The 27,334-nt window shown below is 40.2% G+C and overlaps 1 protein-coding gene across 1 annotated transcript in view; it reads left to right on the top strand.

The window, feature by feature from the left end:
• Positions 1-27,334, top strand: part of LOC124613967 (clustered mitochondria protein homolog) — a 362,940-nt gene that overhangs the window by 278,242 nt on the left and 57,364 nt on the right. The window contains exons 8-12 of the mRNA XM_047142757.1: positions 2,662-2,856; positions 7,449-7,661; positions 12,786-12,960; positions 18,975-19,080; positions 19,179-19,308. Of these exons, the coding sequence (XP_046998713.1) occupies positions 2,662-2,856; positions 7,449-7,661; positions 12,786-12,960; positions 18,975-19,080; positions 19,179-19,308 (819 nt within the window). The remainder of the gene's footprint in view (positions 1-2,661; positions 2,857-7,448; positions 7,662-12,785; positions 12,961-18,974; positions 19,081-19,178; positions 19,309-27,334) is intronic.

Genomic DNA, 27,334 nt, shown 5'->3' with positions numbered 1-27,334 from the left:
ACTTGACATTGTCAAAAGCGTTCTCTAAATCTACAGATGCTGTAAACAATAAATGTTGGTTTGCCGTCCTTCAACCTTGCTTCTAAGATAAGTTACAGGATCTCTCATGTGCTTGTATTTCTCTGGAACCCAAACTAATTTTTCCTTAGTTAACCTGCCAGTTTCTCCATTCTTCTGTAAATAATTTTCATCAGTATTTTCCAACCAGGACATTCATTTCCAGAATTATTAAGATGAACCTGTTTCTTTAATGTTCTGTAATTAAATAGGTGTGAGCATTCAGTTCAATTTAGTTGGGTTGTCTCTAAGGTATTTCTCAATGAAATGAAGCTTTGCTGTATAGATGTGACATAAAGTTTATAAGAAATATTAAGATTTTGTTCATAGGTAGAATACACGATATGAAAAAAAACTTTGATCTAGGTTCACAGCTGAGTGAATATTTTTCATTTTGATGTCTTTAACAAATAAAATGAGGAACATTATTAAATGGTTTTCTGTACTATGAACACGATCTGCATGTGGAACTGCATCTAAACCTTCTGGGCAATAATACATAAAGAGGAATTGTAGTTGCATATGTAATGACATAGATAGCGAGGTTACTGTTTTGTGTATTACTTTGATGAGGGTTGTCTTCCCAGTGACAGGACTGAAGTTGCAGCAGGTGTGGAAAAGAAGACAACTGTCATCAAACTGTAGGTATTACTGTTCGTTGGTAGGTCTGGCATGTACTGAATCGTCAGAGAGACTAGGCAGCTGAAGATCCATTAATTACCTTATTTTCGTGTAGTATTAATATTCTCATCAATTTGGCTCACAGTGAGACTGAATTGCTGAAATGCTAGGAAAATCTGAGTTTTTTCACTCTGAGAATTCACATGGTTGCTTCCTAGTAATATAACTTTTTTAAAAAAGTTGACACTGATACGTGTGATGACTAAGTAGTTGTCGTTGCTCCTAAGGCTTATGGTTTGCCATCACTAGCTACAGACTACATGTTTCTCATCTAGTTTCATGTGGATATGACCTATGTACATGCTGATGATGTAGTGTTAGGAGTTTCAAAGTATCGATCATAAAACAAAGAGTATGTAAATGATGTTACTAGAGAAATATGTGACACAGTCTTACTGTTGAAATAGGTGACCATCCATAGTAAATAACTCCAAATTATTGGCAATCACTTACTTCAAAATGTTGAACTTGTTTGTTTGCAAAATCCACATAATATATTTGCTTATGGCAGCAGTTTCCTCAAGGCCTTTCCTTACTTCCTAAATGACTCGATCCCAGATTCTGTTTGCTAATATACAGGGTGGACAAAAATTGTCACAATATTTAACCCTGGATAGCTGATGCCAGTAGAAAACAAAATTACTAATGTTGTGTAAGTTGACAACACACAATTTTTAAACTATGGAAACTTGGCACTGTGTGCTCCGATTGGCTGTGGGATTGCCCTGTTGCCAGATGCTCTAGACCAGGGGTTCCCAACAAAATTTTCTCGAGGACCCCCACTCGTCGAGCATGATTGGTGCTTTGTCATATCACAGGATCAAGTACCTAAAAAAGCCAAATTAAGAGTCTTTTTAAACGTTTTCTATGTGTCAGTTGGCTCTAGGAAGATGATAGATGCAGAAGTTAGCGTTTGCTAAAACTCTGCTCATGCAGGAAGTGGCAAAAAAAAAAATACTGTTATCATACAAAATATATTTAATATATCTAAAAACAAAGTTTCTCTTTAAATATGTCTGCTTGTGTCTGTATATGTGTGGATGGATGTGTGTGTGTGTGTGTGTGTGTGTGTGTGTGTGTGTGCGCGCGACTGTATACCCGTCCTTTTTTTCCCCCTAAGGTAAGTCTTTCCACTCCCGGGATTGGAATGACTCCTTACCCTCTCCCTTAAAACCCACATCCTTTCGTCTTTCCCTCTCCTTCCCTCTTTCCTGATGAGGCAACAGTTTGTTGCGAAAGCTTGAATTTTGTGTGTATGTTTGTGTTTGTATGTCTATCGACCTGCCAGCGCTTTCGTTTGGTAAGTCACAGCATCTTTGTTTTTAGATATATTTTTCCCATGTGGAATGTTTCCCTCTATTATAAAAATATATTTAATATATCTTTTATTCTAATAGCATCTTGCGGACCCCTTTGCTCTAGACAACACACGTGCCCGTATCATGTCGGGGCACTGACAGGGCGAGGGACATTTGTATGTGTGAACTGACAACCATAGAGCTGCCCATCAACCAATGAATGGCAACAGGGCAATCCTGCAGCCAATTGGAGCATGTGGCGCAAAGTTTCTGTAGTTTAAAAATGGTGCGTTGTCGGCCTACACAACATTACTAATTTCGGTTCCTACTGGCATCAGCTATCTAGGGTTAAAATTTCATGACACAATTTTTCTCCACCCTGTATTTTCTATTCTGGTTCTTGTGTATCTGTCTTCTTGTGCCTAATAGGAAAGTTTTCCCTGACTTTTGGTTGTAGCGTGATTTGTTGAAAGAATTTTTATTGGAATGTATCCAAATGCAGAGGTATACATGCAAATGAGTTAACAAAGGAAAATACTTACTATCCGACAGCTGATATTTCGGTAGAAGTACATTTTATATTGAGACAGGAGAGATATAATGGAACAATGGTCTATGGTTTCAGGTTCACAGTGACTTTGTCGCAGCTGCAACTCGAGGGGCTATGGCTGTTATAGATGGCAACGTAATGGCCATCAATCCTGGTGAAGAAGCAAAAATGCAGATGTTTATATGGAACAATATATTCTTCTCACTTGGATTTGATGTCAGAGATCACTATAAGGAATTAGGAGGAGATGCTGCAGCCTTTGTTGCACCGGTAGGTCTGATGTTTGGTTAAAGTTGCCTTTTTCCATTCTTGGACAAGAAATTTGTCCAAATGTAATATTTAATAGGAAATTTTTTTACAAACTGTGAAAATAACAGTGATGGTTTGTAACACACAATTATATTTTACATCATTAATCTGAAAAATTGCATTGTAAGCCATGACTTTGTTTTCATAAACAATTTAGTGTACACATTTATGACTGTGGTCTACATCTACATCTGCATCTACATGATTACTCTGCAATTCACATTTAAGTGCTTGGCAGAGGGTTCATCGAACCAAAATCATACTATCTCTCTACCATTCCACTCCCGAACAGCACGCCGGAAAAACGAACACCTAAGCCTTTCTGTTAGAGCTCTGATTTCTCTTACTTTATTTTGATGATCATTTCTACCTATGTAGGTTGGGCTCAACAAAATATTTTCGCATTCGGAAGAGGAAGTTGGTGACTGAATTTTCGTAAATAGATCTCGCCGCGACGAAAAACGTCTTTGCTTTAATGACTTCCATCCCAACTCTCGTGTCATATCTGCCTCTCTGTCTCCCCTATTACGAGATAATACAAAACGAGCTGCCCTATTTTTGCACCCTCTCGATGTCCTCCGTCAATCCCACCTGATAAGGATCCCACACCGCGCAGCAATATTCTAACAGAGGACGAACGAGTGTAGTGTAAGCTGTCACTTTAGTGGACTTGTTGCATTTTCTAAGTGTCCTGCCAATGAAACGCAACCTTTGGCTCGCCTTCCCCACAATATTATCTATGTGGTCTTTCCAACTGAAGTTCTTCGTAATTTTAACACCCAGGTACTTAGATGAATTGACAGCCTTGAGAATTGTACTATATATTGAGTAATCGAATTCCAATGGATTTCTTTTGGAACTCATGTGGATCACCTCACACTTTTCGTTATTTAGCGTCAACTGCCACCTGCCACACCAAACAGCAATCTTTTTCTAAATCGCTTTGCAACTGATACTGGTCTTCGGATGACCTTACCAGATGGTAAATTACAGCATCACCTGCGAACAACCTAAGAGAACTGCTCAGATTGTCACCCAGGTCATTTATATAGATCAGGAACAGCAGAGATCCCAGGATGCTTCCCTGGGGAACACCAGATATCACTTCAGTTTTACTCGACGATTTGCCGTCTATTACTACAAACTGCGACCTTCCTGACAGGAAATCACGAATCCAGTCACACAACTGAGACGAAACCCCATAGGCCCGCAGCTTGATTAGAAGTCGCTTGTGAGGAGCGGTGTCAAAAGCATTCCAGAAATACGGAATCAACTTGAGATCCCCTGTCTATAGAGGCCTTTACTTTGTGCGAATAAAGAGCTAGCTGCGTTGCACAAGAACGATGTTTTCTGAAACCATGCTGATTGCGTATCAATAGATCATTCCCTTCGAGGTGATTCACCAAATTTCGAGACAATGTTTCGTTGTGGAACCTATTAAAGGCATCTCTCATTGAAGTCCGTGCCAAATTTCGTGCGTCTGTAAATTTTAGCCAATCTTCGGGATTTCGCGTTCTTCTGAACTTCGCGTGCTTTTTCCGTTGCCTCTGCAACAGCGTTCGGACCTGTTTTGTGTACCATGGGGGATCAGTTCCATCTCTTACCAATTTATGAGGTATGAATCTCTCAATTGCTGTTGCTACTATATCTTTGAAAATGAGCCACATCTCGCCTACATTTGCATAGCCAGTTCGGGAGGAATGGAGATTGTCTCTTAGGAAGGCTTCTAGTGACACTTTATCCGCTTTTTTAAATAAAATTATTTTGCGTTTGTTCCTGGTGGATTTGGAAGAAATGGTATTGAGCCTTGCTACAACGACCTTGTGATCACTAATCCCTGTATCAGTCATGATGCTCTCTATTAGCTTTGGATTGTTTGTGGCAAAGAGGTCAAGTGTGTTTTCGCAACCATTTACAATTCGCGTGGGTTCGTGGACTAACTGCTCGAAATAATTTTCGGAGAAAGCATTTAGGACAATGTTGTGCTGTCTAATAATGTGATCTTTTTACTTTGTTGATGCATAGAAAGCATCTTTGATAACAAACTAAAATGGCAATTTTGACAAAATTGTTGATAAAATAATTTTTCTTCTACTTGTCATTAAAAAGGGGTACATACATATTGCTATTGCGCTATGTTGTAGTATTAGAGCTGTTGCAGGTCCATGCTGCAGAAAGAGAGATATAGAGAAAGACTTTATTAAACAGATTATATAGATCATTTGAATACCATGAACAAAATATAAACTGTGTATCACTTTATATAAAGAAACATTTGATGTTTACTGTTTTCTTCAGTAGTTCAAAGGGACCCTAGACATTTTAAATAAGTCAGGTATAATTAATGTATTTTTAATGTGTAATGAAACATTTTTGTAGTGCGTGAATATGGTTATTGGTAGAATGTGCACAAATTCACTTGGCTTGCTCCTGTATAGACTGCAAGGTAGAGAGAATAGTAGTGGTGTGGTTTCCCTTATGAATGTGCCATTGCATGGTAAAAGAGGTGAAGGTCTGTTACACACGTTTTCTATAATGACTCATGAAATGATTCTATGGAACAAGAACTTAAACTTCACACGTTAACGATGTCTAAATACTGGAATCATTTATGTACTGACAGTGGCAAAATGTTTTGCAGTCTGGTGAAGTCATGAATGTATAAACCATTCAATTCAAAATTACTTTAATGCCAGTTAACAGGAGTGTTGGCATTATGACTTCAACAAATGCAACTGCTATAAAGCAGAGAGAGAGAGAGAGAGAGAGAGAGAGAGAGAGAGTGTGTGTGTGTGTGTGTGTGTGTGTGTGTGTGTGTGTGTGTGTGTGTGTGTGTTTCCAGGAGCTCCTCCCAAACCCCCAGATGGATTTCAACTAAATTTGGCACAGAAACAACAGATCTCACAAGTATCAGCACTGTGGGTTTTATAATCTACTAGCTCCAATAGCACTGGAGATATGCACAAAACCGTATTTTTTCCAACCCTTCGCAAATAGACTGCCCTTCACAACAGGCAGGTTTTATGGGACCAGTATAATCTGCCATAGCAACCTACTTTGCAGGGCAGCCTACATGTCAGAGCCAAGAAATGGAGATGTAGACTGTCCTGCATGACAGGTGTTATCATAGTATTGACCTGCTTTGCATGGCAACCTGTGCGTCAGGAGCACATAAGTGATTTTCAAGCTCTTGATGTATAACCTGTTCAGCATGACAGGCATGTTGTGGGAGTAGTACTGGTCTGCTTTACTGAACGGTGTTGCAGGGGCTACACACACACACACACACACACACACACACACACACACACACACACACACGGGGGGGGGAGAAGGGGGGGGGAGTCAGATGAGGTCAGAGAGAGGGGATGGAGGAAATGGACAAAAGGGGGGATGAGGAGGAGAAGATAAATAGACAGAGAGAATGGGGGGGGAGGTGATAGATATGAGGTGGACACAGAGGGGGGGGGGGGGGGCGCGGCAGGAAAGGGGATGTTGTTTTCAATTTATGTGTCAAATGCATATGTGGGCAAAAATGTGGGGAAAATGCTAGCAGGTAAATAAAGCTGAAAGGTATTTGTCAGTAGTAAAAACACTGTGATATATCACAAGCTCTGGTTGACCCAAAGTGATATGGTATCACTAGATTCAGTGTGTATATACCAATTCTGTCGCATTACAGTAGCCAACAATGTTGTTTACTACAAGTCTGACAATATAATATAAAGGGTATTGCATGAATGGTATGTGTCAGTCCCCTGACAACTGGTTTGTGAATATTATGTAAATATAAAATTCTCTTCTTCTTCTCCTTCTTCTTCTTCTTCTTCTTCTTCTTCTTCTTCTTCCGTGTCTTTTCCTGGAGTAATGAGTCCTTAGGAAGTACTTCTAGCTATGTACCCCCCCCCCCCCCCCCCCCCTACTCTCTTTATTGTGTGTTTGGAATAGCTAGTAGTTGCTGCAATCCTGTCAAGTACTCCTTATAATGAGATCTTTTTATTTCTTCCTCTGCGTCTGATGACATTAATTTAATGGAATTTTATATAATAACGTGTGCCCGAGTATGAACATCTATGTTGGGTGTACTCTATGGTGCCAGGCTAAGAAGTAAAGAGACACCAATGAGAACATTCAAAGTGTTCAGGTCAGCAGGTGTCAGTCAACTGAGGGCACTTGCCCCTTTCAAACGAAGGTGGAATCTCCCAGCATTCTGTATGAAAGTGTGTTTGTGTGCAGTGGCCAATTTACTTTGTGCAAGCTATAAAAGGTTGTATCGGATTTATTAAAAATTACTGTAGAATTAAAAATCTAATTCCTGAATTTACAACTTTTCTTTCTCTACTTTTCGTAAGCTCTTAATCTAGAATATACAATATTTTAAAGAAAAAACGAGTGTCCCATTCCTGCCCATCAATCAGGAGTGAAACTGAGATTGCCACTCTGAATTTGATGTGTTATTTATAATCTCATATTAGCATATATTAATTTTCCTTAGCATCTATTCATTTCAGGAAATATGTTCAGTTGATAAAAAATTTACAATTACTTTTTAGCGAAATGACTTGCAAGGCGTCAGGGTCTACAGTGCTGTAGACCTTCCTGGCTTATACACGTTGGGAACAGTGGTGATTGACTATCGTGGCTACAGGGTGACAGCTCAGTCCATCATTCCAGGTATTCTGGAGCGTGAACAAGAGCAGTCGGTTGTATATGGCTCTATAGATTTTGGAAAGACAGTAATCTCTCATCCTAAATATCTTGAAATGGTAAGTATGACAAAAATTATATTTAAAAAACATGTTACATACTACAGTGGTTGCATTTTTATACATTTATTACTTTATGGCTGTTATATTACTGGTCCACATCACAAGCACTCTCTTAGAATTCATTGAATTACTATAACAATGGAAACTCCAGAAAGGAATATCAGATAAAAAATAAATAATGGAAATTTTAGTCTTGTCCCACCCTGGATAATCTACTATGAACGCCCATGCTCAGCACCCTTATTCGTGGGCTACAACCACGGTATATGAAGTCTGTTCAAAAAATTCTGGAACTTGGGCCACAAAATTTTTCTTTGTCTACCTTTTACTTATTTTGCATGGTCTCCTTCAGAATTCTGTCCTCCACAATTGATACATCACTTCGACGCAGTTTTCCCTTCTGTAAGCAGTTTCGGTATGCCACTTGCTGGATCCCGCAAAGTACAATCTGCAGCTCTTCTTTTATCTCGTCTGTCATTACAAATCTTTGTCCTTTCAACGGGGTTGTCAATATTGAAAATAAAATAAAGTCTGCAGAGGCCAGGTCTGTAGGATGAGGCAGTGCAATGACTTCATTTTTTGTGCAGTAGTCACACACCAACAGGGATGGATGTGCGGCTGTATTATCGTGTTAAAAGAGCCATGAATTCTCTCACCACATTTCACGCCATTTCCCTCTCACATTTTCTCACAGGCATCACAAGATGTCCCGATAGTACCATAAATTAACAGCTTGCGCCCCCTCCCCCCCTGCGGCACAAAGCTTTCACATCCTGCAACTACCCTCCCGACCTGATACAAAAGCAAATAACCAGAGCCACTTCCTCATCCCCCCCCAAACCCAGAACCTCCCACAGAAGAACCCCGAAAGTGCCCCACTTGTACAGGATACTTTCCGGGACTGGATCAGACTCTGAATGTGGCTCTCCAGCAGGGATACGACTTTCTCAAATCCTGCTCTCAAATGAGATCCATCCTTCATGAAATCCTCCACACTCCGCCAAGAGTGTCTTTCCACCGTCCACCTAACCTTCGTAACCTCTTGGTTCATCCCTATGAAATTCCCAAACCAATTTCACTACCCTCTGGCTCCTACCCTTGTAAACGCCCCCGGTGTACAACCTGTCCCATGCACCCTCCCACCACCAACACCACCACCACCACCACCACCACCACCACCTACTCCAGTCCTGTAACCCGAAAGGTGTACACGATCAAAGGCAGAGCCACGTGTGAAAGCACCCATGTGATTTACCAACTGACCTGTCTACACTGTTAAGCTTTCTATGTGGGAATGACCAGCAACAAACTGTCCATTCGCATGAACGGACACAGGCAGACAGTGTTTGTTGGTAATGAGAATCACCCTGTGGCTAAACATGCCTTGGTGCACGGCTAGCACATCTCGGCACAGTGTTACGCCGTCCGGGTTATCTGGATACTTCCCACTGACACCAACCTATCAGAACTCCGGAGATGGGAACTTGCCCTTCAATATATCCTCTCTTCCCGTTACCCACCAGGCCTCAACCTCCGCTAATTTCAAGTTGCCGCCACTCATACCTCACCTGTCATTCAATAACATCTTTGCCTCTGCACTTCCGCCTCGACTGACATCTCTGCCCAAACTCTTTGCCAATAGAGGGAAGCATTCCACATGGGAAAAAATATATATATAAAAACAAAGATGAGGTGACTTACCGAACGAAAGCGCTGGCAGGTCGATAGACACACAAACATACACACAAAATTCTAGCTTTCGCAACCAACGGTTGCCTCTTTCCTGATGAGGCAACAGGGGTGTGTGTGTGTGTGTGTGTGTGTGTGTGTGTGTGTGTGTGTGTGTGTGTGTGTGTGTGTGTGTGTGTGCATCAAAGATGATGTGACTTACCAAGTGCTGGCAGGTCGACAGACACACAAACAAACACAAACATACACACAAAATTCAAGCTCTCGCAACAAACTGTTGCCTCATCAGGAAAGAAGGACGGAGAGGGAAAGACGAAAGGATGTGGGTTTTAAGGGAGAGGGTAAGCAGTCATTCCAATCACGGGAGCGGAAAGACTTACCTTAGGGGGGAAAAAAAGGACGGGTATACACTCGCGCGCGCCAGCACTTGGTAAGTCACATCATCTTTGTTTTTAGATATATTTTTCCTACGTCGAATGTTTCCCTCTATACACAAATATTCCGCACGTCCAGGGCTTCGCTGCGATGGAGCATTTCCTTTCACGCCGATCACCTGCCACCCTACCTAAAACCTCTTTCCTCATCACCTTAGCCAGCTTCATCCTGACCCACAACTTCTTCACTTTTGAAGGCCAGACGTACCAACAATTAAAGGGAACAGCCATGGGTACCAGGATGGCCCCCTTGTACACCAACCTATTCATGGGCCGCTTAGAGGAAGCCTTCTTGGTTACCCAGGCCTGCCAACCCAAAGTTTGGTACAGATTTATTGATGACATCTTCACGATCTGGACTCACAGTGAAGAAGAACTCCAGAATTTCCTCTCCAACCTCAACTCCTTTGGTTCCATCAGATTCACCTGGTCTTACTCCAAATCCCATGCCACTTTCCTTGACGTTGACCTCCATCTGTCCAATGGCCAGCTTCACACGTCCGTCCACATCAAACGCACCAACAAGCAACAGTACCTCCATTATGACAGCTGCCACCCATTCTACATCAAATGGTCCCTTCCGTACAGCCTAGGTCTTCGTGGCAAACGAATCTGCTCCAGTCCGGAATCCCTAAACCATTACACCAACCACCTGACAACAGCTTTTGCATCCCGTAACTACCCTCCCGACCTGGTACAGAAGCAAATAACCAGAGCCACTTCTTCATCCCCTCAAACCCAGAACCTCCCACGGAAGAACCACAAAAGTGCACCACTTGTGACAGGATACTTTCCGGGACTGGACCAGACTCTGAATGTGACTCTCCAGCTGGGATACAACTTCCTCAAATCCTGCCCTGAAATGAGATCCATCCTTCATGAAATCCTCCCCACTCCACCAAGAGTGTCTTTCCACCGTCCACCTAACCTTCGTAACCTCTTAGTTCATCCCTGTGAAATCCCCAAACCACCTTCCTTACCCTCTGGCTCCTACCCTTGTAACTGCCCCCGGTGTAAAACCTGTCCAATGCACACTCCCACCACCACCTACTCCAGTCCTGTAACCCGGAAGGTGTACACGATCAAAGGCAGAGCCACGTGTGAAAGCACCCACGTGATTTACCAACTGACCTGCCTACACTGTGAAGCTTTCTGTGTGGGAATGACCAGCAACAAACTGTCCATTCGCATGAATGGACACAGGCAGACAGTGTTTGTTGGTAATGAGGATCACCCTGTGGCTAAACATGCCTTGGTGCACTGCTAGCACATCTCGGCACAGTGTTACGCCGTCCGGGTTATCTGGATACTTCCCACCAACACCAACTTATCCGAACTCTGGAGATGGGAACTTGCTCTTCAATATATCCTCTCTTCCCGTTACCCACCAGGCCTCAATCTCCGCTAGTTTCAAGTTGCCGCCACTCATACCTCACCTGTCATTCAACATCATCTTTGCCTCTGCACTTCCGCCTCGACTGACATCTCTGCCCAAACTCTTTGTCTTTAAATATGTCTGCTTGTGTCTGTATATGTGTGGATGGATGTGTGTGTGTGTGCGCGAGTGTATACCCGTCCTTTTTTCCCCCTAAGGTAAGTCTTTCCGCTCCCGGGATTGGAATGACTCCTTACCCTCTCCCTTAAAACCCACTTCCTTTCGTCTTTCCCTCTCCTTCCCTCTTTCCCGATGAGGCAACAGTTTGTTGCGAAAGCTTGAATTTTGTGTGTATGTATGTGTCTGTTTGTGTTTCTATCGACCTGCCAGCGCTTTCGTATGGTAAGTCACATCATCTTTGTTTTTAAAAATATATATATATATAGTGTGTGTGTGTGTGTGTGTGTGTGTGTGTGTGTGTGTGTGTGTGTGTGTGTGTACCTGTCCCTTTCTCCCCCCAAGGTAAGTCTTTCCGCTCCCGGGATTGGAATGACTCCATATCCTCTCCCTTAAAACCCACATCCTTTCGTCTATCCCTCTCCTTCCCTCTTTCCTGATGAAGCAACTGTGGGTTGCGAAAGCTTGAAATTTGTGTGTGTGTGTTTTTGTGTTTTTTGTCTCTATCAATGTACCAACGCTTTCGTCTGGTAAGTTACAGAATCTTTGTCTTTAGATATATTTTTGTTTATTTGGTCACAAAAGAATCTCATAGCTAAGAGCTGAGTGTACATAGTAATTGTATCTCACCACAAGGCTCTGGTTTTTCCACACTAATGATAGTACCTTCACCAGCATAACACACAGAGGACATTCTCTTTGCCAGTATCTTCATGTTTTCATTCGATGTCAACTGATGATAAATATTCAGCTCTAAAAATATTGCTACACAGTATGTGGACTTCTGTTCATGTTTAATGTGACAAGAGTAACTTTTCTACTGTAAGCTGAAGTATATGTAATTTGTTTTCTTTATGTTCAATATTAATTTATTACATACTGCCCACACATAATTCAGGATTTCATTTGCTATCTCTTTAAGAATTCTGCTGTTTCATAAGTGACTCCATACTGCAGTGATTGAGAAAGAGAATTTTTTCTTCATGTCTTATATTTTCTTGAGAGTTACTGATATATATTAAGAAAACAACTGCTTTTCATATAATACCCTGAGAAATTTCTTTCAACAAAAAAATTTAGCATAATCTGAAGTGTGTGCTCTCCCTACATTTTGCACTAGATTTTTCTAGGTATGATTTCAACCAATCATTAGCTATTCATTTTATATATAGTACATCTAATTTGTTTACTGGTATTTTGTGGCCAACAGTGTCATTCGGACTATTATTAAACCCTTCTTTACTATCATATAAACAACTTTTTATTTAATTTTTCTTATTCAAATTAATGTTATTTTAGAGGCATCTGCAATGCAAATGTACATATAATACAAGAAACCAAAGTTACGCTTTCATTAGAGGGAGAGTTGTATTGAGACTTGAAGACTTAGCTGTCCATTTATATTACTGTATTCTGTTAATATCATTTGGTATTTTTGTTTCGCAGCTAAACAAGGCTGGACAGCAATTGAAGATCCTGCCACATAAAGTATACAATGACAAGCATGAGGAAATAGAGCTGTGCTCTTCAGTGGAATGCAAAGGAATTGTGGGCAACGATGGACGTCACTACATTCTCGATCTCCTTCGAACATTTCCTCCCGATGTCAACTTCCTCAAATGTGAGTCTAAATTGCATGTCCCTTCATTTGTTCTAGTTTCATCTGACTGGCTATAACGTATCTTATGCAATAATTAATTATACATTAGATTGCAAAAGGTTCATGTAACAGTTAAATGTTAGTGTACACTGATCAGCCAGAATATTAGGACAACCTATCTAATAGCTGGTACGTCTGTCTACCTGTGGCATGGATAACACCGGAGACGTGTCATGGAATGGAAGCAATGAGGCCTTGGTAGGTCGCTGGAGGGAGTTGGCACCACATCTGCACACAAAGTTACCCATTTCTGTAATTTCCAGGGAGGGGGCAATGAGCTCTAATGCCACATGCAATTACATGCGAGATAAACTCAATCGGGTTCAGATGTAGCAAGTTGGGGGGGGGGCTACAACATGAATTAAACTCACCACTGTGTTCCTCGAACTACTCCATGACACTCCTGGCTTTGTGACACGGTGCGTTATCTTGTTGAAAAATGCCATTGCCATCTGGAAACATATTACCATGAACGGGTGTACATGGTCTGCAACCAGTGTACAATACCACTTGGCTTTCGTGATCCCTTGCTTGGGCTCCACTGCACTCGTGGATATCTATGTGAATGTTCTCCAGAGCATAATGCAGCCACTGCCATCTTGTCTCCATCCCACAGCAGTCTGCCCTCACTCAATCACTCAGACTCAGATCGCCCACTTTCCCCATTCTACACATGGACAGCTTGCTACACATGGACAGTACAGTCACCAATACTACATGCGCTGTACATGTCTGACTAGCAGTCATTCCACACCAGGTAATGCTGCTATGGCCTTGATGGATTTATATTGATAGTAGGTCGGTGGTCATGATGTTCTGGCTGATCAGTTTGTCTTGTTCTGTAATGTGTGAAAAATGAAAATGCCATGAAAGTTGTGTTTTTCTTGTGCATCAAACACTCCTCCTCCACCTCCCCCCCCTTTCACTTATGCCGGCTGGGTTGGGGATTTCCTCTGCCCAGAGACTGGATGTTTGTGTTATCATCATTTCATCATCATCATCATCATCATCATCGTCATCATTATTCATGACAGGCTAGATTGGATTGCGTAAAAATTGAGACTTTTCTACAGGTGCTAATGACTGCGCAGTTGAGCACTCCACAAACCAGTATTCATCATCATCGTCGTCATCCTCGTCTTCCTTTCACTTACGGGAAAATTTATAATTCAAAACATGATGAATGTGAAACTTGGCACACACTTAAGTCATAGATCAATGTAACTGAACCAACAATAAATGTCTGTACGTAGTCTTAGTGCTACATTCTCGAAGTATAGTGTGAAAAATCTACTTGGCTTTTGAAATGAAATTCTGTGATTAGTTTATTACTCCACAGAGTAAAAGTGAGAGAAAATGGCAGATACAGTGACAGATTTAATCGAATGCTGTGGCACATCTACATCTTCTCCTCTAGCTGGCCAAATATTGCTTATGAAAATTTCATCTACTACCTGGATTCAAACCTCAGAACCAAATGGCATTCTACAAGTATTCATTAGTGAACTCAGCCAAGGGTGCAGGTATACGGTACATGGTGCATTATTTATTCTGCATCTATAATCTCTGCATCTGGATCTTTCTCAGATTGAACAGGCCTTATGAAAAACACTGCTCATGAAGCCCCACAATGGCCAGTCTTAGGTACTCAAATACATGCCCCCTTCAGTTGCTTCACATAGTTGTTCTACTCTGGCAAAAAATTTTAAGAGATTGTCTAAAGCAATACAGACAACATTTTTTATGGACAGTGAACTTCTATCTGATTATTTTATGCTTTACTGTAAATTAACATCTCATTGTATTCCGATAATGTATTCAGGCTTACTAACTACAGTACTGAACTGCTTTCATTAGCAACTTACAACTTAATCAGTGAAACACCTTCTAAACAAGCATGTTGGCATGCAATGTGGCAGCGTACCGAACGTGACAGGTGTATCAGAAACCTCAATAGTACCATTAAATTTAAGAATATAAGTGAGTTTTGTTTTCTTTTAGTATGGAAATAGACAATTTCTGGACTGAAGTTCCTATGCAAACCTCTTCCACAACATTTAGAAGTTTGTAATAATAAGCATGGAGTACCCAGTGTAGGTTATTGATAATTATATTCCAAAGTACTATAACTGGATTTTTTGCTACACACCAAAATTTATCACCATCATCAGTGTCTCTTTCCTAGCATTTATGTTAATTATTAGCGCATCATATTTTCAGAGGTGGAGAGCTTAGGCTGGCCAGTGCACCAGACAAAAGGACATTAATGTGCTGTGTGTATTTGATCCTGGCCTGGCTAACCTCCCTGTTTTGTGAGATAGTGGAAGGCTTGTTAATCTGTATCGGCAGGTAATTGTGTTAAGATTTTTCTGCATTCTTGTTTCTGTTGTACTTGGACAAGGCATAAGTTTGTTACACAGACCTATATTAACGCAATGAACAAGATCTTTAAATGAGATTGAGTTTTATGTTGGTGGAAATAGACACTGTTAGTCTTGAAAATTGAACAATAGTAACCATGTAGAGTGTTTTGTCTTCTCTACAGCCTGCAACTGATAAAAGCAATCAGTCTGTCTCAGGCAAACTGAGACTAATGTAATTCAGTTGAAAATGGATAAAAAGACTTGATATTATCAAACAGGTGTTAATAGTTATAAACTACATTTAAATTTCATTTTGTCCAGTAATATGACAAGCTAAAACAGAATCAGCATGTTGACAAGCTGACCAGGAAATGCTGTTAAACACATTTTACACTTTGAAGTTGTGTGTTAAGGATTTCTTTCCAACAAACTTAGTTTGTTATGATTTTTTTTTTTTTTTTTTTTTTTGTCCGTACATTTCGTGAACCAGCTGCTGTTATTGCTGCAGTTTAAGGTGTAGTTCACTGAAATATTTAGTGATTGCTACAGAATTTAAATAGATTTATTTGTATTTCCTTTTATGTCAATAAAATCTGAGAATTTGTTTCAAAGATAATATCTGTTTTAACATCCTCACTACCACCTCACTTTTCGTTAAGAAGGCACATCTTAGGGATCTGAAATTAGTTATACCAAATACCACTTAAATTGCCAGTGATTATGTGCACATAACTTCATAACATTGAATTTAACTACAAATTTCATAATACTTGTGAATTTAATATATTTGCTCTGTTGCACACACGTTTTGTTCATAATGAAAAACCATTGAATTTTCTGATTGTATCTCTACTTCTGTTGCATTTTCATGGACTATTGTACTGAATCACGAACTATTGCAGGGACACTATCAGTACAATTGCAAGATAATCAAAACGTATCTTAAGCCCAAATCTCTTAAAAGCTTTATTGGCAGTTTGGAGCACATTGTAACCATCTTTTTCCTCCAAATGCTGTAACGTTTTGTGTAATTCCATGTACATAGGGAGAAATGACTATAATAATGCATTAAGAGGAGACAGAACTATCATGGAAAGATGTAGATGCTCACGTTTCCCATATGCTATTAGAGTGTGGAATGATAGAGAAATACTCTGAATGTAGTTCTGTGAATCATCTGCCACACGTTTCAGTGTGAATTGTAGAGTAGCGATGTGGATGTAGAACTGGTGGTTATTCCTTTTGGGAATTAGATTGCCAAACTTTTCTGTCAGCCGTGACTTCCATCCATTGCATTGATTGAATAACAGTTGTTCTTGGCAAATGAACATTGTCAAAGCCATTCCTCTTATTTTTTCCCCCCAGGACATATGTCTGCAATATTTGTCTTTGCTAAGTATCTCTTCAAGATGTATTCTTCATTGGCAGGTGTAGTGTTGCCCTCCCCCACATCTCTTCTTCATAATATTTTACTTCTTTTAATAAGCTGCGAGAGGAGTAAGATGTACAAATAAATTTTTTTTCTTATGTTCATTTTCTCATAGTTGGCTGCAGTTCATCACGTCTAGGGGTAGATTCTTGAGGCTGAAATTTTTGACTTTGTAGGTTCCAGATGACATGATAACTATCAAGTAAGCCTGCTGTGTAATTACTGTTTTGTTTTCTTTATTATGATGTCACATTCTTCTTTATCGCCCTGTCTTTACAATTTCCACTTCCATAAAATTACGTTGTTATTGCCAAAATTAAAAACATGTCCAATCACATCAGAGGCATACGCACTATTTCTCATTCTGCAGTACTAACAATATTCCAAAGAGTTTACAAAACAAGAGTTTACAAACTTTTTTGACAAAAGAAGAATCTTCACAAAGTTATGTCATTATTTTATAAATGAATCAAGAAATAAATTTAATAATTAGCATTAGATTTTGCAATTAATAATAGGAATTTTAAGTATGCCAGATATTTCATAATATCAAAAGTTTCCAAAACAAAAGTAATTTTAACTGTGTGTACAGAGTTAATACATATCGAATGTAGTAAAGTAATAAAATATTTCTTTTACACATTTTAGTCTGAAATTGTTTACAGAATCATATGACATTCTTTTAGTTAAACAGCTGAGATAATATTAACCTGTTTAAAAGATAGGAAGTATTTTTGGTATCGATAACTTCTGCTAAAGAAAGGTGATGTTAGAGGGGGCATCCCTTTATACAGGCATCAATTCATTACAACATGCAGATAAGCCCTCACTTAGAACACAATAATAATTCTCCATCCAGTTGCCTTCAGACAATCAGTTCTCTATATCTACTCATAGTCCTATTTATTTCATTTTTTGATAATCCCATACATTGTCCAAAATTTACAATTGTTATTCATAACTATCAGACAAAAGTATGTGTTCCATCCCAGGTACTGAATAGAATAACATGCCAATAGAAACATGCAATCACCAAATGGATTTAACTTTAATATAACCGTGTTACATATATATACACCTCACTGGTCAATTAGTAGATACCTCCATAGGATAAAACATGATGTATTTTGCACAGATCTTGTGACATCAGATTAACAGAAGCTTATAAAACATATTCTGTTTTCTACTATCGTGACTTGTACACACTATATTGAAATAGCTTAGTGTTGGATGAAAAGTAGTGGAAGGCTAAATGAAATCCCACCCTTGTCTGCTCCCCTCTCAGCCTCCTCTGCATTTCTGAACTGGGTTAGTGGGAACTGGACACACCATTTGGTTCTCTAATTCTCCCGGCCGGAATCTGCAAGGACCCATTTTTCATTGCATTGCTCCTTCTCTCTCAAGCAGTTCCTCTGCCAGTATGTTCCACAATGCAAATGTGGTGCCAAGCTGGTGCAGGAGAGACATTTTGGTGTTAAGGAGTTGGTGGTCAGCAAATTGAATCTGTCTGAGGGGTTTAGGTTTTCAGTTGATTAGGAATGATTCCTGTAAGCAGCACTTGAGGGTACATTGTAAGTTAATCATGATTGTGCCACAGATCTGTTTGCATATCTTGCTTTAAAAGAAGAGGTAATTGTGGGGAAGGATATAACTAGTCATCTCTATGGAAGAGGCTTCAAGACATCTAATTACAAAGAAAGCTGGTTCAGCTAAATTATTGTGGACTCCAATGGTAGCTTCACAACCTGCTCATTCTGAATCCCACCCCTCCCAGCCCCCTCTGCTGTTCTGAACTGTGTTAATGGGAACTGGACATATCATTTGGTTCCTGATTCTTCTGGCATGAATCTGCAAGGATCCATCTTCCACTGGATTACTCCTTTTCCCTTACAATTTTCTACATTCCTTTTCCCGCTCCCATATTTTAGCAAGGTTTCCGTGCCTATGTACTCCCCTTAACAATAGTTTGCTCTTGAAGTGAGTGAACGTTATGTTGCTGGACAGTGATTCACAGTCTCCATATATTGTGCCTTCCTACGCCAATGGTCCTTTCTTCTGAATCCATTTCTATAGCTTGAAATAATGTATGTGTGTGTGTGTGTGTGTGTGTGTGTGTGTGTGTGTGTAAAAGAGTAAGTACTAAGCAAGCAATAGTAGATACATTATCTTTTTCTTCACTTTAGTGGAAGGAGAGGAGCTTTCTAAGGAAGTGCAAGCCTTGGGATTTCCAGTTGAACACAAACATAAGTTATGTTGCTTGCGTCAGGAGCTGATTGACTCGTTTGTAGAGTAAGTAACAAATTTTTCTACTATTAACTGTCCTGTAGGCTCAAAATATTTTAATCTCAACCATATGCATAACTGAAACAAAATAATTTTATTGGCAGGTCACGATACATGATGTTCATAAAGTATGCTGCGTTACACCTCCAGCAGCTAGGTGTAAAGAAACAGCGTGAGCGTGAAGCTTTACGTAGCAGCCAGGAGAGGGATAATGCCGTGGAACAAGAAGGCAAAGTGAGAAGCTTTCTTATTAATTTACTAATTAACACTACATTCCTCTTAATGTTCCAGATAAGTAGTGTAATGCATGTAACTGAATAATGTTTATACAGTTCATTATTTTGAAGATCTTTTTTTAGAGATAATGCCCTCAGAAACTGATTTATACCTGCCTGTTTATTCTAAAATATTCAAGGAATATTACAAAGCACGTTAGAACAACTTAAAAATTTTAAATTCCATCATGTGCATTTGGTAAGCAATTTAATGGGGATGTGTTGTATCTTTTCCAAGTCTGTACTTCACGTAAGCATTTTGGGTAACTCATTAAATGTAGTTGTCGAAATTCTTTCAATATTTCCATGATTCAATTCCTCATCATAGATAGATGTAATTGTTCATGGTGACGATGCAGCTTATCAGCAACAGGTATAGTTCGTTATCTCATGCACACACTGTTGTGATTTAGATAGTTACTGCCACAAATTGGGGATTGGGTAGGAGGGAGGGGTACTGTCTCATGCACATATTGTTGTGATTTAGACAGTTACTGCCACAAATTGGGGATTAGGTGGGAGGGAGGGGTACAAGGAGGACAGTCTGACATGTTTTCCTGTTGGTACAACATTTTTGCCTGCCAGTATCTCCATGGTTCACATACGCTGCTATATACACTAAGCTGCCTTTCCAACAATGACAAACAGTGGATTGTTTCGTGTAAGTGCTGTGAAGTTTATGAAACCAAATTTGACACAATGGCAATGAACAGTTTTAAATAGTTAAATGAACTTGAGAAGATTGTGGTTGAACTATTTGTAACGTGTGAATTTCAATTAAAAAATTAATGTACCAGAGACACATCAGTATGAACCATATGCTATTTCAGTCATTATACGTGTGCTGACAGGAGGGAGATAAATTATATGTTTAGTGTGTTTGGTGACCAGTTTAGTGTGTTTGATGGCCACATTTTTTTTCGCTAATATACTCTTCTGCATGTAAGAATGGTGTGACTGTACTTCTGGCTCTTAAAATATCACATAATATTTAGTGTGTGTAGGAATATTGCCAGGCAAATCATCCCATCAACAATATGTTTGAATTAAGTACACTCCTGGAAATTGAAATAAGAACACCGTGAATTCATTGTCCCAGGAAGGGGAAACTTTATTGACACATTCCTGGGGTCAGATACATCACATGATCACACTGACAGAACCACAGGCACATAGACACAGGCAACAGAGCGTGCACAATGTCGGCACTAGTACAGTGTATATCCACCTTTCGCAGCAATGCAGGCTGCTATTCTGCCATGGAGACGATAGTAGAGATGCTGGATGTAGTCCTGTGGAACGGCTTGCCATGCCATTTCCACCTGGCGCCTCAATTGGACCAGCGTTCGTGCTGGACGTGCAGACCGCGTGAGACGACGCTTCATCCAGTCCCAAACATGCTCAATGGGGGACAGATCCGGAGATCTTGCTGGCCAGGGTAGTTGACTTACACCTTCTAGAGCACGTTGGGTGGCACGGGATACATGCGGACGTGCATTGTCCTGTTGGAACAGCAAGTTCCCTTGCCGGTCTAGGAATGGTAGAACGATGGGTTCGATGACGGTTTGGATGTACTGTGCACTATTCAGTGTCCCCTCGACGATCACCAGTGGTGTACGGCCAGTGTAGGAGATCGCTCCCCACACCATGATGCTGGGTGTTGGCCCTGTGTGCCTCGGTTGTATGCAGTCCTGATTGTGGCGCTCACCTGCACGGCGCCAAACACGCATACGACCATCATTGGCACCAAGGCAGAAGCGACTCTCATCGCTGAAGACGACACGTCTCCATTCGTCCCTCCATTCACGCCTGTCGCGACACCACTGGAGGCGGGCTGCACGATGTTGGGGCGTGAGCGGAAGACGGCCTAACGGTGTGCGGGACCGTAGCCCAGCTTCATGGAGACGGTTGCGAATGGTCCTCGCCGATACCCCAGGACCAACAGTGTCCCTAATTTACTGGGAAGTGGCGGTGCGGTCCCCTACGGCACTGCGTAGGATCCTACGGTCTTGGCGTGCATCCGTGCGTCGCTGCGGTCCGGTCCCAGGTCGACGGGCACGTTTACCTTCCGCCGACCACTGGCGACTACATCGATGTACTGTGGAGACCTCACGCCCCACGTGTTGAGCAATTCGGCGGTACGTCCACCCGGCCTCCCGCATGCCCACTATACGCCCTCGCTCAAAGTCCGTCAACTGCACATACGGTTCACGTCCACGCTGTCGCGGCACGCTACCAGTGTTGAAGACTGCGATGGAGCTCCGTATGCAACGGCAAACTGGCTGACACTGACGGCGGCGGTGGACAAATGCTGCGCAGCTAGCGCCATTCGACGGCCAACACCGCGGTTCCAGGTGTGTCCGCTGTGCTGTGCGTGTGATCATTGCTTGTACAGCCCTCTCGCAGTGTCCGGAGCAAGTATGGTGGGTCTGACACACCGGTGTCAATGTGTTCTTTTTTCCATTTCCAGGAGTGTAGAACAACTGAATAGCAAAAATAAATGAGTTGGTTTCCACAAAATTCATCTGTGTTTTAGTCCACATGAGACTGCAAAATGATGAACCAGTATTTCAGCCACTATTGCAAGGGGCCTTCATTCAGTATGTAATACTTCTGGTTCAGTATTGGTAACAATAACGTATGAAGTTCATTTGTAATACTGTTGATATGTCAGTTCACAGTTTTGCAGTATGTGTCGTGTACAAGGTAGAAAAATGATGGTCAACCTGATCCCTACCACCCACTAGTGGACATTTAGACTGTTGTGGTAGATGATGGGGGTTTCAAAAACATTTTCATTAGGTTTTCATAAAATTTTGAGATAAAATATTTTGTAAGTAATTAGGATTATGTTTTCACTTTCTGTAACCCTGCTTTGTAGATTTTGTAAAGTAAAGTGACTTCCTACTTAAGAATCACCATTACTGAGGAAAAGGCGGACAGTTAGAAAATTTTACTATAACAGATCCAAAGTGGACAGAAGGCGAAAAAAGTTGAATATCTCTACATAGAAGCTGATTCTTGGTGCAAATGAATGTACAAAGAAACTAGGTCTCTATACACCTGTTACATTTGGATGATACAACTCTGCAACAGGAAGTAAGGCTGTTGTGTATTTTTTCCACCATTTGAGGGTATTCGCAAAGTTTATTTTCTTTTAAATATTGTAATGGAAAGTGGTGATAGACTGCAAACAATTTAGGTAACAACACACCAAACAGTAGAGTCACTGAGCTGTTGACAGTGACATAAATAAGACTGAAAGTTTCTCTACCCCTCCACCTCACCCTGTTTGAGACACAAGATTTTCTATAGTAATGGCCCGTAGTGGTCACTGAAGCATTCTCAGAATTTATGGGACTAAATGGTTGGAGCTACTGACCAGGTCTCAGCTTGTGATCCTAAGGTCTGTCAGCTATTTTTTGGATGAAGCTCCTAGGCCCACTGTCAAACAAATGCACCAAATAAATATCAGAACTTTTTCCCTTGTCACAGTCATTCATTCATCGGATTATCTGCATTGCGGCAGGTTTTGAATGCATAGACCTCCATCCTTCTGTGTTCTGCATTCCTCTTCTTTTTTTGGAACCCTTCTTGTGGGCTGCTGACATCTTCCAGCATCTGGATCCTTCTCCTGCCCTTCCCTCTTTTTCCTGGAATGAAGCCTTCAATTGCCTCTACTCGAAGGCAATCTCTTATTAGATTGTGGCGTATCCAGTTTAGTTTCCTGTTCTTCACCATCAGCAGCATCCTCCGTTCTTCTCCAACTCTCCTCAGTACTTCTTCATTCCTGACTTATCAGTCCAACTGATGTTCTCCATTCTATGCCATATCTACATTTCACAAGCTTCAATTCTCTTCTCATCCTGCTTTCTCAAAGTCCTTGTTTCTGCTCCAAACAAGGCCACGTTCCATATTAATCACATAACCAGTTGCTTCCTTAATTCCTTGTTTAAATAACTAGTTAGGAGTCTTCTTCTGCTTTTGAAATGCCTCTTTTTGCCAGAGCCATTCTCACTTTGATATCTTGTTGGCAATCCATGTCTTCTGTAATCCAACTTCCCAAATACTTGAATGCTTTTACCTGTTCTATGTTTTCTGACACAGTCACAATGATGTACTGCAATTTCTAAAAATTTACACTCTGTAGTGTTTTTACAAAAACTTTCTATGTACAGCAAAAGGGGTCAGTTTGGCTTTGCTTTCATTTCTTCTGTGAATTCTACAGTACAGAATGTGGTTTTGTGGTGAATATCCCAACTGTCAGTTGGCAGCTGTAGTAAATGATCTATGAGAATATGCCATTTAGTAATCACAGAGAGTCAGAAAACGTGAAACATTATTACTTGAAGCATGCAAATTTAGCTTCCCATCTCACTGTTCTCATTTTCTTTGTTTAAGGAGGACTCCTCAGTCATGCATTACTAGCATAAACTTTCTGATGAGGAAATCTTGAGCCTTCCAGAGAATTCTACAGCTGGTTCTGACCTGTGTTATCTGGGGGTGATAAAGACTTTGTGTCGGTTACTAATGAGGTTAAAATCACATTTTGAATGGAATTTTAGAGTAAGATGCAGTTACTGATCCAATTCAGGGAAAACTCAGCCCTCTGAGAAGGTTCAATCAAATGCTTCCGCATCAAAGGCAGCTGAAGTTGGAACAGCGAGAGAAGTTTTGAACACACAATTTTTGTCGTCTGTAAGTAAATTCGTTATGAACATCCTGAAAGTGTGAGAATGGCTCAGTATTTAGCTCTGCTAATGAGTCAACAACTCTATTTTCAGTGCTTTCAGAACTCTCAGTGAATCAAGACTTGTTAGATTTTAGAAGAAAAGAAGAAAAAAAAAAAAAAAAAAAAAAAAAAAAGGGCAGTCAACTAATTGAGAACTAAAGAACAGTGCTTGGACTGTGCCACTCAAGAGTTGGGGGGGGGGGGGGGGGGATTGGGGAAAGGTTTACCATCATGTATGTCTGTGGTCTCATTGGTACAAAAGAAACTTAAGCAGATGGAATTCAGTCATGCAGTTGGGGGAGGGGGGGGGGGGGGGCTAAATTAAACAAGGACTCAGTTCCAAGAGAGAAATATCATCTCTGCAAATTTCTTCATTTTTGTCAAAAAATCAACCCTAGCTGTTGACTCTGATACACAGCTTGTGAGAAGCTTATTGGAAATTAAGTTTTATCACCCTGGAGACAATATAACCATCACTCCTGAACTGTTACTCCAGCACATGAAAGCTAGACAAATAATAGATGTATCAGATCTTACAAACAGTTTCTTTACAGCTCTTGATCTAGTTAAAAAGCTACAGGAGAAGTAAATGCCTTTAATGAGGAAAATAAACAATATTGAGAGATTTTTGATGATATGAAGACTAGTGATTGGTAACAAGGCCTGTACCTTGATTTCGGTTGTATATTAAGGAAAGAAAAATAAGGATGTTGTTCTTCTTAAGCACTTTGCTTTCAAAAGTGGCAGTAAGCAAACGAGAAGAAAAAGGCAACTGTCCGTTTCTATAACAGCACAAAATATGGGGACGGGGTGAGTGACCAAATGATCTGTAAATACAATGCAAAGATTAGTGTAAGATTGTCACAAATTGTCTTCTGTATTGTGGATAAATGTTTAGGCACAGTAGTAAAGCAACCCAAGAAAAAGAAGAACTTTAAGTTAAAGCCAAATGCTAAAATAGGCCCCTAAAGAAATATGATGTCCAAAAAGAGCCTAGTTTGTACTAATAACAAGAAAACTACATTGCAAACATTGCAGTTTACAAGACATTCAGAGGTACAACTGCCGAACAATGAATAAAAATTATATATGCAAATAAACGATTAAAAGAATCATTTTTTCATACAATATTGACACAAAACCCACACCCACAACAGTAGTACAAGTTTATATGCTAACTAGCTCCACAGATGAAGAGATTGATGAAATGCATGACAAGATAAAAGAAATTATTCAAATAGTTGAGGGAGATGAAAATTTGTGATGGGGTCTAAAATTCAATAGTAGGAAAAGGAAGAGAAGGAAAAATAGTAGGTGAATATGAAGTAGGGGAAAAGAATGAAAGACAAAGCCAACTGGTAGAATTTTACACTGAGAGTAATTTAATCACAGCTAACAGTTTAAGAACCATGAAAGAAGGTTGTATACATGGAAGACACCTGGAGACACCAGAGGATTTTAGAGTGATTATATAATAGCAAGACAGAGATTTTAGAACCAGATTTTAAATTGTAAGACATTTCAAAGGGCAGATGTGGACTTGGATCACAATTTATTGGTTACAGACTGTAGATTAAAACTAAATAAACAGCAAAAAGGTAGAATATTAAGGAGATGAGACATGGATAAACTGAAACAACCAGAGGTCGTAGTGTGTTTCAAAGGGAGTGTTAGGGTACAATTGACAAGAGCAGGAAAAGGAATATAGTAGAAGGAAGATCGGGTATATTTCAGAGATGAAATAGTGAAGGCAGTGTTGGATCAAATGGGTAAAAAGACAAGGCGTAGTAGAAATCCTTGGGTAACACAACAGATATTGAATTTAACTGATGAAAGGAGACGATATAAAAATGCAGTAAATGAAGCAGGCAAAAGGGAATACAAATGTCAAAATAAGATTGACGTGAAGTGCAAAATGGCTAAGCAGGAATAGCTAAAGAACAAATTTTAATATTTAGAAGCATATACCACAGGGGAAAGAGAAATACAGCCTACGGGTAAATTAAAGAGGATTTTGGAGAAAACTACCTGTATGAATCTCAAAAGCACAGATGGAAAACCAGTCCTCAACACAGAAGGTAAAACTGAAAGGTGGAAAGAGTACATAAGGTGTCTATACAAGGAAGATGTACTTTAGGGCAGTATTATAGAAATGGAAGAGAACATATATGAAGATGAGGTGGGAGATATGAAACTGGAAGGAGAATTTGACAGAGCAATGAAAGACCCAAGTCAAAACAAGGCCCTGGGAGTAAATAATTTCCTGTTAGCACTACTGATAGCCTTTGGAGAGCCAGCCGTGACAAAACTCTTCCATCTGGTGAGCAAAATGTATGAAACAAGCATAATAACCTCAGATTTCAAACAGAATATGTTCAAATTCCAAAGGAAGCAGGTGCTGGAAGGTGTGACTGTTACCAAACTGTTAGTTTAATAAGTCATGGTTGCAAAATACTAACACAAATTCTGTACAGAAGAATGGAGAAACTGGCAGGAACCAACATCAGGGAAGATCAGTTTGGGTTCTGGAGAAATGTAGGAACATGAGAGGCAATTCTGACCCTAACACTTATCGTAGAAAACAGATGAAGGAAAGGCAAACCTACCTTTATAGCATTTGTAGACTTTGAGAAAGCTTTGGACAATGTTGACTGGAGTGCTCTCTTTGGAATTCTGAGGGTATCGGGGACAAAATATAGGGAGCAAAAGGTTGTTTACAACTTGTACAGAAACCAGACAGCAGTTATAAGAGTTGAGGGGCATGAGAGGAAAGCAGTGGTTGAGAAGGAAGTGAAATAGAGTAACATAGGGTAATAGGCTACAATCCTATCTGTACATTGAGCAAGAAGTAAAGGAAACAAAATAAAAATTTGGAGTAGGAATTAAAGTCCAGAGAGAAGAAATGAAACCCTCGATGTTGGCTGATGACGTTGTAATTTTCTATGAGAGAACAATGAATTTTTAAGAGCAATTGAACTGAATGGGACAGTGTCTTGAAAGGATGATATAAGATGAACATCAACAAAAGCAAAACAAGGGTAGTGGAATGTAGCCAAATGTAAAAAGTTAATGCTGAGGAAATTAGATTAGGAAATGTGACGCTAAAAGTATTGGACGAGTTTTGCTATTTGGGGAGCCAAGCAACTGATGAGGAATTAAGTAGAGGGAATATAAAATGTAGACTGGCAATGGCAACAAAAACGTTTCTGAAGAAGAGAAATTTGTTAACATTGAGTATAGATTTAAGCATCAA

This window comes from Schistocerca americana, chromosome 1, assembly GCF_021461395.2.
Source record: "Schistocerca americana isolate TAMUIC-IGC-003095 chromosome 1, iqSchAmer2.1, whole genome shotgun sequence".
Lineage (NCBI taxonomy): Eukaryota > Metazoa > Arthropoda > Insecta > Orthoptera > Acrididae > Schistocerca > Schistocerca americana.
Note: the sequence above shows the minus strand (reverse complement) of the source record. Positions and strands in the feature narration are given on the sequence as shown.